Here is a 15,960-nt window from a genome sequence, read left to right as displayed (position 1 = left end):
CAAGCCAAGGGTAAACATCTTTTTCAACTGAAACCAAATATAACAGAAAAGCCTTGGTTTTCCAAAGTGATTCTGAACAAGTTTGAGACATCCTCCATATGCAGAATGCGCATTGGGCACTGCTGCAATGGTTCTCACCTGTTCAGAATCCATGTCCGGGACTCTGCCATTTGCGAATGTCAGCTAGATGAGGAAGATTTGAACCATTTTTTTTTTGGATGCCCCATAAATGATTGTTATCCTGATTTCCTATCCGACCTCTCTGATATTAATATACCATTCCCTGTTCATATTCTAACTCTCCTGTCCCCACCCAATAAACGTTTATTTAAAATCCTATGTAAATATATAGTTGTAAATGGTGTAAAGCTGGAAATATGTTTTATTATTATATGTATATATTAAATTAAATACAAACATACTAACTTGTACATATTATATTACTAACACATGTGTATATATGTAAAAAAAAAAAAAAACTTAATGAATTCACTCGACTATAAATAGACCAATGGGCGAGTGTCACGCCGACTATCGAATGAATTAGTAATTTACAAACTAATGAATTCACTCGACTACAAATAGACCAATAGGCGTGCGTTAAATTAATTCGACTGCAAATGGACCAATGGGCGAGCTTTACACCGAGTACTTTCATCGCCAACTAATTCGTTATTACGTAATGGGTGCTGGGATCTGGCGGACGTGATAGTTGAAATAAAATGCTTTTGTTTTTTGTAGCACAGATAAAATAAAAATGTATATTAATATAATTAATATAAAAAGTGCATCATTTTACAAAAACAATAAAATTAAGTGACGTTTGTGTGTAGGACTGCTGCTGCTTGCCTATTTGTGGACTTAATAATAATAAAATTTATATCAAATCCATCTGATCTGAAATATCAACACAATAACAGCTGATTGTAGTTTTACATGCGTGACCTAAAGTATAAATTCTAAGGACCTTAACAATAAATATGAAACAAAAATATTTTAATTTTCATCCTTTCTTTGGCAGATAAATATAAAGTTATGTCAAGTAATGATAACCACAGACTATAATTATACCCATGTAAATACCATAAAGTAAGGATCATGGTTAACATTATTATTATTGCCATAATTAAAAAAAAACAAACTGACATACCTAATGTTTGGATAATTTATATATCGCCATCATCGTGAAAATCACCTCCTATGTAGGTTTATAATTTGTTGCTCTACGGGTGGTATTTATTAATTTTCAAACCATGTCTCCATTTTCCCATTTATTTGTTTGAAAATCAGTATTAATTTGTTTTAAAAAAAATACATTTTTTTAAATTACTTTTTATTTTTACAATAAACACACGACATTTTTTATATTCACGTCCCGGCTTTCTAGAAATAAAATCCGTATTAGAACGTAACTTCTGTTTTTCATATAATATTATTAGTTTAAGTAAAATAAAAATTCAAAACATTTGAAAATATTCTAGAATGTAACCAACTCTAAGTTTTCATACAATGTAGGTATCGTTTTTTGCTTGTGTTCATATTGTTATTCCTTTATATTTGTGTTGTTTTTAATTTTAATTTGTAAATCTATGTCACTTGTTTTTGGCCGATGTTATCACATTTTGGTAGAAGGCTTTTTTCTTATAAAAGAAAAAAGTACCTTACATTCCCAAAGCGTGGATATTTCTCCCGAAAAACGGAGTTTATCTTTGAATAAATTTCTGTGTCTATTGTCTATGGTATACCGGAAATAAATGATTCATTCGAATGACTAATTCGATTATTTCCTTCATTCGATTACGAATCATTCGATTAGTAAATTTAGTCGATTATTTCATCTCTAGTAGGAAGTAGTATGGTCTTCTTCTTTTTCTTAGTTTTTTATTGGCTTTTTCACCTCTCAACTAGGTGTTCTAGCCAGTATCGAGTTTCGGGTTAGGTATATCTACTTAGTTTATTTTTTACACATGTGTTAGTACTACATGCGTTATTATTTAATATTACATACACTAGACATATATTACATATTTACAACTTAATACCATTTATAACTACACATTTACATTATATGTTAAATACATGTTTATTGGGTGGGGACTGGAGAATAAGAATATGAATAGGAAATGGGACGTTGATATCGGAGAGGTCAGATAGGAACTCAGGTTAACAATCGTTTACGGGTCATGAAAAAAACATGATCTAGATCTTCCTCCGTCTCAGTCCTGGACATGGATTCTGAACAGGTGAGAACCACTACAACAGTGTCCAATGCGCATTCTGCATATGGAAGATGTCTCAGCCTTGTTTAGAATCACTTTGGGAAACCAAGGCTTTTCTGTTACATTTGGTTTCAGTTGGAAAAGATGTCGTCCCTTGGCTTGGAATGAGGCTCCCCAATATTCTTGCCATCTGCGAAGTTGCTTTTCCTTTGTCATAACAAAATGTAGTATGATCGTGATGGTTTGAATAAATAATAAGCATGAACAGTCGGACAAAAATTCGGTAGATACACGGAAAATCATTAGATCGTTTCGTCGGTGGCAAAGGGCGTGGGGAGGATGGAAAAATTGGTGATATAGGAATAATTTTTTGGTCCTTCAGAACTTTTTTCGTCTTTTTTCACTTTTACCCTCGAGACCAAACAAAAAGTTGCAAACTATTCCTGCTAAGATTTTATCGATCTTTCCACTAAACAATTATTAATAATGCAGAAAAAATATTTTAAGGATAATTAATATAGTTACAGAGTAAGCATGGAGTTGGCAATGTTTATAACCGTCTAAGTTTTGAAGGTTGCAGGAAGATTTAAAAAAAAATTAAGAACAAAAATAATATTAAGCCATCAAGGGCTTAAGAAGCGATTTGCAATCGGAAAAAAATAGATGTCACATCTTCACAATATGTCACAGTTAAAGGCATAGAATTCAGAATAGTTCAGAAGGCGCTTAGAATCATATTTGCATAGATACATAGGACTATGTCCTATAATTCCCGTGTAATGTTGCACGATGGGAAAAAATATAATTTTTAAACAAATGTAAGTTAAAATAAAGCAATCTGTTAATTTCTCTAAAGTTTTATTGTGCTCGCGGAAAAATTGATTGACACAACAGAGTTGATAAGTAAAGGTTCATTTAATAAAGAGTAATTGAATTAATGAACTTTAAACATAAAATATAAAAGAAATTTAATTTTACATAAAACGGATTTTTGTATATCATGTTAAATATTTTTTGATGCTTTAAAGATAATGTCGGTCAAATGTCCACCACAGAGTTGTTTAATCCGATATCTAATTTTCATTAGTTCTCTCATTAGGTGAGCAAAGTAGGGTAAACTATTTTACTACCCTGGCAACACTAACGAAATGTTCATTTTGTTTCTTCGACAATCTGACAGATGGAAAAATTATTAAATTTTTAAGTAAGGAGGTCGTATAGACACAGCAGCCCTTCCTGGAGCCCCTTGAATAATTAATAGAATAGAAACCTCGATATATGTAACACGAAATGCCACTTCCCCAATAAAGACTTTATTTTGTTACCTTCCAAATAAATCAGTCTTAATCTTTCACTCGTGTTTGAATCATCTCCCGCTCTACACTCCGCCGATACCGACTATTCTACAAGACCTTCGCCTGCCCCTTGAATTCGACATCTGAACTTTTCACCATACGGATACTGACCTTGGCGCTCTCTTTGGAAACAAAAGTCCTTTACAGGACTACTTGTCAAATCAGTTTTTCGCTACAGTGAACCGGTGTTTGTGCTCCGCCCTTCGGTTCCCGCCGCCAGTGAAATTCAGTGTATGCTTCGTTCTTAGGTTTCCACTGCCTTACAATCAGCCGAAAGGACGACCTCGTAAAGAGGGGTAGACGTACTATATAATCTGTGGGGTAGACCCGCTAACTCGTCGGTAGCGCGTCAGCTACAGTTAGAAAAAGGATACCTACAAATAATTCTAGGGGCGGAACGGGGTACCACTCCATTGTGCCCCGACAGTAGCGTTCTTAAAAACATTAGAGTTATGGCCGATGTGTTGATCTTGAGTTATCACTAGACTTTTAGTCAGTCAAAGGATGTTGAAATTAACAAGTTATGTAAATATTTAAATAAAGAATGGTGTATACACATTGACATTGGTGTAACAGAGCTAATTTTAGAACTTTCGAACAACCTTTTCTCCAACGTTCGATGAATTTCAAACTAAGCGCACTTTGACACTGATAGCAACCGTTTTATATAGCGCAGATCAGTGAACTGACTGTTGTGCGCAAAGTTCACGCATCTCTGTCAAACGTAGCCCATTTCCCGTTCAACCCCGGTATCCCGTTCCACCCCGAGTTCCCCTACTTATATTTTAACTCTTCTTTCCCAACCCAATAAATTTGTATGCCAAACTTTACGTAAATATTTTTAACTACTGCATATGGTTAAGCTTTTAATATTTTAAACATACATATTTATATATTGCATGTAGCAATAAATGGGAAAAACTAACTCACGAATTATATTATATTTTCTACTAACGCGTGTAGGTAATAAATAAAGTTCAAACTCGACACTGGCTAGAACACTCAAGTAGTGAGGTGAATAAGCCAAAAAACAAAAAAAAGAAGAAGAAAAATAACTTTTATCTATGTAGATAAAAATAAGTTTTCGAGATTACAAATTATTACAAACCAAATAATTTACTCATATTTCTCACTTCTTTAACAAAGAATGTTAATTTAAAATTCAAATAACTTTTGAGAATCATTTGTTCGTATTTAGTAAAAAATACTATTTTGCAGCCTTATCGTGGCAAAAGAGAATATTAATGCAAAGTATTAAATCAATACACAGTTACCGGAAACTACGAGTATTATTTTAATAATTATGTTTGAAAAGAGTTGCCGAGAGTATGATATTTTAATTAATCGAACGCGATCTGAACTCAGCGTCGCAAAACGCTATTGATTTACCCATCCTAAGATTTTATCTCCTTGGGCGACGCCATGATAAATTTTGTTCATGATCGCACCAGTAGATAAGATTAGCATTTTCTAGTTATCGCGCTGATATTCCTGTCGTGTTCGCCGTTCTTGTTTTTTTCTCGCTAACAACACTCGTCACTCACGTCATTTTATATTCTGCCGATCTGCCTAATTTTGATTGACAATTCGCCTTTAAATCCGTGTTATTTTGATTTATCCTTTCTGTAGACTTAATAGCTCCATTTTGATTCTTAAATAAGTTCGTGTTGCCAATATTTTAAGTGATCATTATGGAAACGATTCAAAAGTGCGTGTGTATTTATTACATTATGTATAATTAATTTTGTAGTTTTGGCTGGATTTGTACAATGCATAGTTAAATATAATACTGATTTATGTTTTATTCTCTAGAAAACGGTGTCGTTCAAAGCAGGCACAGATAAATGCATTGATTAATTTTATGGCGGCTCACACGGAATTCGCCACCGGCCGCCAAACAACATATAATGACAATATATGGCATCGGCTTAGACTAGAATTAGCCGAGTTTGGACCTGATAAATCTCCGATACAATGGAAACATGTAAGTCTTTGATATTTTCTCCGTATTCCTCATTTATCAGAAATAATTATTTTTCTTAATTAGTTTTTAGGACAGTAAGGGAAAGGTTAAAGGGGGCAGCTCATTAGATTACAAAATCGAGACTCACCGCTAACCAAAACATTGTAATATAAAAATATATTTATTCACAAAAACAGTCATACAAATGCGCGAGCCGCCCGGTGGCGAGTCTGAGAAAGTTTGCGGCCGCCGGAGGTCTGTGGTTCCCGACGCACTCAGTCGATATTTCCTGGTGCAGGTCACACTTGCGAGCTCACTGGTAGGCTTGCATCGCTCGCCGTAGTATGAGCCCGAAAAGGGCCGCTAGCATGGTAATCGTAAGCTTAGTGCAGCGTGCGTCACCGTGCTGTATGGAGCTCTATGCCCGCTTCTTATTTACGCGGCAATGTCTGATACACCGCCAATGTACAAATTGTCGCTTATATGAGAAAATTTGAGACAACAAGTTAAAAATGCTGAAGATGAAACAGATTTCCGGCAGATACCCAATACTGCAATTTTTTTATTTTTTTTGATATACCTACTTAAACTAATTTAATACTTAAACTCATTAAAATATCATTATATCAACTCGTTAGTTAACCCGAAAAAATATTAATAATGATCCTGAAGATAAAAATAACTTTATTTAATTTACTTTCATATTATTTTGAATTATCTATCCTTACCTCTGTTTTATATAAATACATTAAACTCCTAAATAAAGATTCCAGTCTCGAAGATGTCGCGAAAGCGATGAAACCGGTCACTGGATGTTCCAAATTTGTGGATTGAAGTATCACTCGTCTTTTATTTATATAATAAATTACAATGAACCTCCATCAAGAATTTTCACTTCACTTACAAACTTAAATGTTTTACAGCATACACTCTAGAATAAAAAATGTTTATCAAAAATGAGTTTTGAATTAAAAACATATTTGCGTGAAAGTGCGTTTAGTGTGATTACGATTGATTCCTTACAGACATGGCGAGATCTAAAGAGGAAAGCTCGAATGAACCGACTCACCCCCAGAGTGGACAGTATCGTCGCCAGAGTTTTGGACATCATCGAGGGTCCTCACAACCAGACCGAGTTATTTCCCGATGACAGTCCCGAGCCCGATGACGATGACATGCCGGAAATAAGCCCAACTCCCGGATCATCTTTTAACAGTGTTAGTATATCAATAATATTTAGAGTCTGTCTCAATTCTTCTAGACAAGATTTGTAGGTAAGTACAGGATGTTATACCCCTTGATTTTATCTATCTTTGAAACTATTATTTATCTTCCTTTTTATCAAGATTGATAAATCTTTGAAACTCCTCATTTTATCAATATTGATGGATCTTTTATACTCCCCATTTTATCAAGATTTATAGATCTTTGAAACTCTCCATGTAAACAGCACTAAGGTTCTAACAAAAAAGGCTGTAGAGAACAAAACATTTTCAATTTTGGGAAGAACCAGAAGACTTGTTGAGAAAGGTTCATGCAAAATTACCCACAGCACAATCACGGAACCATACACCGACCACCGCAGCAGCACATTATCCTACATGAGAAGATGTATGAATGTAGAGGAAGCAAGGCTTGAATGCCAAGACAGAGTGATAGATTTCTTCAGATATACATTATCTTTGGTTACTAATTGGTTACAGAGGGTATGGAATGCTAAGCTTTGGATATACATGATAATACTTCTCTCAAAAAATGTAATATTATAAAGTACAATCAATTGTTAAATTCACAATGCCTTTTTCAAAACATATATTGTAAAGCAAGCTCCTTAGAATGGGCAGCTTTTACATATGCGTATGTGAGAGTCTACTGTAATATCATAATATTGAATAACTATAAATAAAACAAAATGACGTATCATAAATTTAATTTAGGATTTTCACATTAAGAACGAGGATATTCTGAATACTTGGGATGCAGATCAGGTCCCCAGTAATCATAATGAAAGTAAAAACACGGAGAGTGCGCAGGCAACTACAGGACGCTCGAGGCCGTTAAAACCAGCATCTGGAGGATTTAACAGGAAACCCTATATTCTAATAAAGGTATGATTTTTGTACTGATTATTTTCCTGCTGTTTGTGTGTTTTGTCGCCTCCCTTCCGGTTGCGAGGATTGACTCAATAAACCCAATTTGTTAAATTCCACTAACATGTTTTCTACTGCGTATCGCACTGTATGTCCACCCCACATAAACACCCCCTGTTATAGCCTATGACCTGAGGTATGAGAAAACCCCTTTGCTCTGGTAAACTAAACCCCAGCCTCGGCAATCCGCCGGAAGGACTCTCAGTGAGAATTGTAACTCTGTATAAGTATTTAGATAGAGCAGAAACATGCTCCTGTCACAGCGTTAGAGGAATATAGGTATGGGTTCATGGAGAACTATTGACTATGTTCCTCTGGGCACCGACAGGGAAATTCTGACGATGATGGAGTGCACCTCCAACAAACTATTGTATTTTAATATTTTCTTTTATATTTCTTTTAGCATTTTCAACCGATCCCTACAGAAGAACACATCGTGGAAAGGTATTTTTTATCAATTATTTATTTAAAATATATATACTAAATGTTATTGAATATTTGTAAATAACCACTTACCGACTTTTCTATATCTACCGGTTTCGAGACGTACCCGTATCTTCGTCAGGACACCAATTAAACCAGCGTGAAAAACTCGCTATACACCGTCAACACGACATGCATTTTAATAAGCACATGCACTGATTAGGACAAACATGCACTGATTAAATTATGAAAATATTCTTTTATCTATTATGTTGTTTGAGAAATAGTTGAAAAAAGTAGAGGGGGTAAGCTTAATAAATTTAATATTATATACAAATATTTCATAACATTTAGTAAAATCTTTGACCACAAAGTTAATGCTTTAAATATCAATAACATAAAATAAATATATACTTTTTTTTTTAATTCCCTCTCATTAAATCCTTAATATTAAAATTTAGTAGCCGATTTTATTTAGTAGCACATAACCATTTATGAAAATGTAAATTAAGAACTATTCATGTTTTTACTGTTAACATAAACGGCTATTTGCGGAATTTTCAAATATGTGTGAAAAATAATTGGATGTTTGATTTTGAGTCCATTACAATACCACAGGACCACAACTTGACTCAATATGTTTTTTTTTTCCTCAGAAAACGATGTCGCCCAAAGCAGATACAAATAGACGCGATGATAGAGTTTATGGAAAGGCATGCGGATCTAGCGTCTGGCCGCATGTCCCATCCACAAGGTGCAGTACTGAGGGAGAAGCTATGGAAACAGCTAACCGTCAAATTGGGAAAACTGGGTCCGGTCAAGTCTGTTCAGCAATGGAAAATTGTAAGAAATTTTCAATTATTTGTGTTCCATTTACTCATTTTCAATTTTGAGGTTTTGACGCGGTCAGGAAGATGAAGCAGTCACACCTCCCCCTGTACCTGGTCGATTACATTAACTATTATATTAGTCCAATGAGGGAGTTCAGTGCTAGGGACATTGGATATAAAAAATGTTTTCTTAAGCAGGGTAAAAATTAGAGCATTTAATTGTATGGCGAAGTTTCTCGCAAATGTATTTAAAAAAGAATGAACACATGTTTAAAATAGTCAATCAGTCGTGTGTTGTGATAGATTTCCGGTTTCCAGGTATCCATGTTTAGTGTGGACTGGGTTACCGTTTTAAATGTCAGGAAAACTCACCGACTTGAACTCGTGACGTCACGGGCGGAGTAATTACAAAACTTTAAAAAATCATTCGTAATTTTTTTGACTTAGTTTGATAGTCTATTAAGTAATGTTAAATAACAAATAAAAATATTTAAAAAACCCCGGAACTCTCCACAGATTCATATTTGTTTCGCAGTATGACGATTGAGTCCTTGCTCTTATTGCATATGCCTACATGTCACTTGATTTATCAGTCTTAATAGTCTTATAAGTGCATTTTGAACTTTTTCAGACCTGGCGTGATCTCAAGAGAAAAGCTCGGAGTCAAAGTATCTATGAGGAAACTAATGCTTGGAGTTTTCAAAATACACGTCTATTGCCTAGTGCCAAAAATGTAAATGATGTCAAGACGCCAGGCATTAAAAACAACCAGACTGTCAAAAGGCAAAGGGAAAGCGAAGAGATGGATGTTTCCGTTGCCACCGCCACTCCCAAATCATCTGCTTATAATGTTAGTATTGACCTATCCCTTACTGTCCCAAAAACGACTGGCGCAGTGAAGCGTAAGACTGATCACTTTACCTCCGCGTAACGGATGATCGAACTATGCTCTATTTGGTTTACTAATATGCAGTGCCCTATGTGCTACTGGGTGTGGAAATATACCCGTATAAGTGATACTAATGTCACAATTGTCATTTTTTTTGCTAAGTATGCAGATGAATGCAGATCCTGAAGATATTTTCTATCTGCACAATTAATGACAATTCTTAAAATTGTTAATGTGGCCTTAAAAAGCAAAAATTTCAATGGTATACTATTTTTTTTAATTAAGAAACAATATTGGCACAACAATCTTTATTCCATTGTTATTTCTGAAAACATTTTAAACTACATTGATGGCACAAAAGAGTGAACTCAAAGATGTGGATTTGTTTTTGCAAATAAATTTTATAATATTGATAGTGCAGGTGTGTGTGTAAACTGCTCTTGTAAAAATGATTTTTTTGAATTGTGCCACTGTAATTCCCGGGGTACGATGTAGTATAATTTTTGACTATGAAATCATCTCCCATTTTCTCAAAGATGTTTCTACAGCAATTTTGTTTGTCTCTTAAAAGACTGTGCTGAAAAATACCTCTGAGAGATGAGATATTTTGAGTCCCAGATGTTATTTGGATATGCAGAAATCTGGATAATTGGATTAACCATTAAATTAATGCAATGTCTTAAAGAAAATGCAAAATTTACTTTAAGATCACTTTTACATTGCTTTTGAGATAGTACAGCGAATTGGAATCATTTTTAAAACTTATCAAACATATCCAGCAGAGTTAATTGCTTTGACGAAGAGACTCATTTACCTCTTTTTATTTTTTATTATAACATCATTCATTTTTTATTTCCGGACAACGATCCGGATGACTGGAGTTCAGATAAACAGAGTACTACTGTATATTGAGTCTGTAATGGATTTTTTTGACTTTTTGACATCCACAGAAGCGTATGCAAATTTTAGGGATTGGCATCCATTTTAGAAAAGGTAAAGAAAAAGAATTAAAAACAATTTGCAAATATAAATGTATACTTTTAGTATTCAAAATATGAGTTTTACGACGAGTTGTATTTTTAATGCATTTCAACATTTTCTGAAAATGCCCAGAATGTCTTCTTTATTTTTACATCATCTTTTAAACGGATTTCCGAATTAAAAAGAAGAAATTTAACTTTCCAATCAATTGAATTTTGTTAAATTTATGCAGCAAAGCATGTTTGTTTTTCTTTAGGAATCATTCATCAAGGTTGAAGGTCCGTGGGATTCAAATCACGCCCCGGATAATTCTTCTCCACACCGCAACACAGGAGACTCTAAAAGGCCAGAATCCCCCGAGGTGAGACATGATGCCACATAAGATTCCATAGAAATGCACCTGGGCTGCTATTCTTAACGCTCTCGCGGCTGTAGAGAAAGCCTTCATAGTGCGTATTTAAAGCTAGGGTTTTTTAGGTTCCCCTGCCAAAAAATTCAATTGATATTTATTAGGTATTGTAGTATAACCGATGATATTGCTCGAGTCATTTCTAAACCCTTTCCAAAAACAGGCTTATTTTCAAGAATGAGTTTAATAGATGTAAAAAACTGACAAAATATGAATCATTGGCTTCTTGTAACAAAAAAAAAAACAGTGAAAAATGTGGGGATTGCCGCAATGACATGTTTGGCCTTGACAATTGTGACTTCAAGATTCGAGACGATTTTCCATTTAAATTTAAATGGCCAAAGTTTAAAATTTAACCGAATCTTATATAGGAGCGTGGCCAATGCAATGGACCGTTTTTGCGTGAATTTAAAATGATAAAATATTTCTTGCACTACTCATAAATACAAATGATTTTTTTTACTCAACAGACCCTTATTAAGTTAAAATTGTAAAAAATAGACTGTGATATTTCCCTATTGAAGATGTCTGACTAATGAACTGAACGATCGATGTCTATCGATGCTGCGTTTTATCTAAAAACATTACAAAATGATTCCAGTCCTGGCGAGCGTCGAAGCAGGAATCTCACAACCGAAATATACAGGAGTCCAACATACAAAAAATACTTCGCATTATTAAGACGCCAAGCTCTGAAAGCAAACCAGAAGAGGACAATCACATGGATAGTCCCGAACACCTAGATTCTCCAGTAAATAGTCCGGCTGCGGGATCTTCGTCAAATGAGGATGTGAGTATTAAATTATTATTTATCAGATGTTAGTTTAAAAATATTGTACAATTAACACACTTTCATACAGAAAATTCGATTTAACTTTATATAGACACTAAGCTCTGAGCTGTCGAGATAAATTCTAAATTAATCTTGGAGTGCCTACGAGTGCTTAATTGTGTCGGTGAGTGTAACATTAATTTAGGTACCTGGACACTCAAACATTGACGGTAACGAGGCAGCTGATGGATTGGCAAGGCTGGGAGCCGAGACGGCCCCAATAAGCCCTGAATCCTACTGTGGGTTTGCCTGAATGTGCTCCTTGTAATGGCAAAAAGTACCTGGTCAGCATCATGCAAAGGAACTGATAAAATAGTACTTGCAAAGTTTTGCTTTTGACCTAATAAAGCTCAGCCGAAACCAAGTGAGGTTTATCACTAGAGCCCGCCCAGGACTCTGCAGATTGAACAAACACCTTGCTAGAATGAACCTTTCCGAAACTTCTAGATCTATGTTCTGCAGTGCAGATGTGGAAACACCTATACACATTCTACGTGAATGTGATGCTTTACATCACAAAAGGAGTCTCATCCTCGGGGGACCACTGGTTAAATCTAAGGATGTTAAAGAGCTCGCCCCCTATGATCTGGATACATTACGGATCTGGGCTTGGAGGGGGAGATTTAGCAAAATGTAAACTCTCACTTTCCTCACAGTAGCCAGGCTCTTTATAGACCTGAGTTTGGAGGACGAGAACTATTCACGCGGGGCCCGTCACAATAGATCTTCACAGGTCGCAGTGATGTCAGGAGCTTGCATAGCACTGACCCCCACCTCTAAGAATAAGAATTATTTATTTATTTTATTTTATTTTATAAGGTAATTCAACAAAGATACATACTAGAAAACATACAATTACAATTGTATTGAAATTACATTGTATTATGTAAAAATACTTATTCAATATTACTATATCATAAAAGCGATGTAGGACATTCCAATAATGAAAAATGTAATTATATTATTAAGATCTGGACTTCTTTGGTTTAAGTTTACAACAATTTAACCGAGCACTAAATAAATAGTCCAGATCTTGTCTTGATGTCCGTTATGTTTGTCAATGCTTCTTTTCTTTTTATAAAAAATGTTTTTAACTATTCTTTTATTGTAATATTTAAACCCTATAAATTGTATACATGGATAATGTCCGTTAATAAATAAATAATACGCATTTTAAAATTAATGTTAAATTTTTTTTTAAATTTCATTTTTGGACTGTGTTATTTTAAAACCCTGCAAAACGAGTTCCTGTGTATATGTGTTTATTTTTTTTTCTTTTCGATTAGGAATGCCTCAATGAGGATCCACTGAATTCTTCAGACGTTAATCAGCTTCACGATCACCCTGTCTCCCGCAAAACTAAAGATAGTCTGCAAAATCCAAAATCCTCAGATGCGTCGAAGCAGAATGATAGTCTGGCAGTTTTAGTAGAACTGCATAAAAAAACCAACAGTCACTTGGAGGTAGGTAGATTATATCTAGAAATAAAATTGATTGAATGAAACTGTAAATCAAATAATAGGTTAATAATCAAATAATCATGCCAAATCCATAATATTAGATTTAAGGCGACTTCTCATATTTAACTTGACATTTGAATATGTCCGACTAATGAATTAGACCAGGTTTTTCCAAAGTTTTTCAGTAAAGGAACACTTAGCAAATCTGAAAATGTTAGCGGAAGTGTTTTTGACTCGGTGGCTGCTCTCAGGTAAAGATCCTGAATAAGGAAATCAAGTAGAGATAAGTCCGTCTCCTTCAGTAGTAGTTGATGCGTTTGCCTACTGTTTTTGAGGTCCTGGGTTCGATTCCTGGCAGGGTGGGTGTTAAATATTGATTTTAAAGGTTGTTCAAACTGAAATATTTTATTGTATCCGCACTGGCACCTGAAGCGTAAGACTGATCACTCTACCTTCATGTAACAGATGATTTAAACAAGCTTGGTTTACAAATGCAGTGCCCTATGCACCGCTGGATGCGGAAAGGGGGATGACAATGATGAGTTGAAATATAAAAAATAATCATCACATATCGCAAATGAATTAAGGAGAGAACGAAAGAAATAATAAATTAACTATGTGTCAAAACTGTCAGTGTCAAAATGACAGATGCACCGATGATAACGGATCATAATGTATTTAACCGACCGAAATCGGGTAGTTACCATTTAACCATTATTTAACGGACTAGTTACATTATGAACGTTTACAAAATACTAAAATTGGCCAGTTTACCAAATATTAGTTAAAATGATATCAAGATTATTTACAGATGTTTATAAAACTGGCCCTAAGTCTATTCCAACGTTTGTATATAACCACATATAGACTTTTCCATGTCTACCGGTTTCGAGACGTCTCTTCATCAGAACACCAATTAAACCAACATTTCAAATATAGCTTTCAACCTTTCAAAATAGCCTGTTATATGATGTTCCATTGTAATGGTCACCCTTAACCTATTAAACTCAAGCTACTTCCATCCCCTCTCCTTTTTTTCAACTATTTCTCAAACATAAAATAGTTTCATAATCTGATCAGTGCATGTGCTTATGCATGATGCATGTCGTGTTGGATTTATATTTTTGTGCAACGACTATGGTAAAGATGTATAGTGGGTTTTGCATATTGGTTTAATTGGTGTCCTGACGAAGAGACGAGTTCGTGTCGAAACTGTTAAACATAGAAAAGTCGGTAAGTGGTTATATACAAATATTTAATAACATTTAGTTAAATGTTTGACCTCAAAGTTAATACTTTAAATATTAATAATACTAATACCAATATCTTTATGATAATAATAACAGTGTTTTTTTTTTTTTCAGTATATTTCGACCAACATGGAGAAGACAACAGATGTTTTAACTCAGATTTTGAGTTTATTAAGAAGAAAGTTTACTGACTGAAGTACTTATATGTAGTACAGTGAATAACAAATATATATGTCTATCAAATTACAGTAAAACCCATTTTTCACATTTTTCAAGGGAGCAACAAAAAAAAGTGTAAAACTGAGGAAAATGCTAAAGTGAGGAAATGAAAAATGAAATAATTACATAAAAATAAAATTAATGTTCTAGACAAATGTGTAAATTAATCTATTTTCAATGATTTCATTAAAAAGATTTTCATCATTCCCCTTTCGCACCAAATGGTGCATAGGGCACTGAATTGGTACACCAATCGCAGCGTATCTTGATCATTTTTGTTACACAGAGGTAAGGTGATCAGTCTTACGCTTCAGGTACCAGTCTAGGGACTATGAAATATTCTAGTGTGAAACCACCCTTTTAAATAAATATTTCATGTCAACCATGTTGGGAATCGAACCCGAGACCTCTTGCATGGTAGGAAAATGCGCTGACCATTCCACCATGAGGCTGACTTAAAGATTTTGATATTTTCTATTTTCCAAACAATATTTTTGTATTTTTTATGTTTATTTCAAAAACAAATTTAAATAATTTTATGTGTAAAATAAAATGAAATTGAACACTAAAATATTTGCATAAAATACATATAATGGTGTTTCCCCTAAATGTGGAAAACTTTATTTATAAGGTGTCACTTTTTTTACTGTGGTATACTCTTCGTGAAAAAGGCATAAAATCGCTAGAAGCCGAAATTTCATCTGTCATTTAGATCGTGGAAAAACTGTTTCATACTTTTATGATAACTTTTTAAATTGTCTTTTTTCACACTATGTTTCTATTGTTACATTTTTAAACTTTCTGCATCGTAGTTTATTGATGTAACAACTTTATCGTTCCGAAGCGTGTCAAATTGTCAAATGCGCGCAATTTGTAACATGTCAATATGGCATTTTTGATCAAATGAAAACTAAAGGAAGACATTTAAAGTTTTTATGCTGTCAAAATTTTGACACATTGAGTGAATTAAAAATATGTTT

General features: G+C 34.2%; 2 protein-coding genes across 3 annotated transcripts in view; one reads left to right on the top strand and one right to left on the bottom strand.

Annotated features, from left to right (window-relative positions):
• The window catches only part of Ddx1 (ATP-dependent RNA helicase Ddx1), a 55,302-nt gene that overhangs the window by 13,810 nt on the left and 25,532 nt on the right, over positions 1 to 15,960 (bottom strand). The gene's annotated exons all lie outside the window — the stretch shown is intronic.
• LOC148272144 (uncharacterized) lies at positions 4,734 to 15,788 on the top strand. 2 transcript variants are annotated; one of them, XM_088240468.1, is made up of 11 exons: positions 4,734 to 4,825; positions 5,387 to 5,558; positions 6,563 to 6,754; positions 7,475 to 7,645; positions 8,091 to 8,131; positions 8,767 to 8,953; positions 9,572 to 9,790; positions 11,067 to 11,171; positions 11,821 to 12,009; positions 13,338 to 13,514; positions 14,876 to 15,788. In XM_088240468.1, exons 2-11 carry the CDS (start codon positions 5,436 to 5,438, stop codon positions 14,954 to 14,956), a joined length of 1,485 nt encoding a protein of 494 aa, XP_088096594.1. In that variant the 5' UTR covers positions 4,734 to 4,825; positions 5,387 to 5,435; the 3' UTR covers positions 14,957 to 15,788. The 2 variants fall into 2 exon arrangements, with proteins under 2 accessions (XP_088096594.1, XP_088096593.1); XM_088240467.1 differs by lacking the exon at positions 4,734 to 4,825 and adding an exon at positions 5,051 to 5,282.

Source organism: Micrasema longulum, unplaced genomic scaffold (assembly GCF_059751315.1).
Source record: "Micrasema longulum isolate JH-2025_06_02 unplaced genomic scaffold, ASM5975131v1 h1tg002463l, whole genome shotgun sequence".
Lineage (NCBI taxonomy): Eukaryota > Metazoa > Arthropoda > Insecta > Trichoptera > Brachycentridae > Micrasema > Micrasema longulum.
The sequence above is the reverse complement of the archived record's forward strand: the minus strand, read 5'-3'. Positions and strand labels throughout refer to the sequence as shown.

What these genes read in the sequence shown, in the direction of transcription:
- LOC148272144 (XM_088240467.1), top strand. An exon ending in AACCCTATATTCTAATAAAG is followed by an intron (nt 7,646 to 8,090) that starts GTATGATTTTTG and finishes TATTTCTTTTAG; the next exon opens with CATTTTCAACCGATCCCTAC. An exon ending in CTGTTCAGCAATGGAAAATT is followed by an intron (nt 8,954 to 9,571) that starts GTAAGAAATTTT and finishes GAACTTTTTCAG; the next exon opens with ACCTGGCGTGATCTCAAGAG.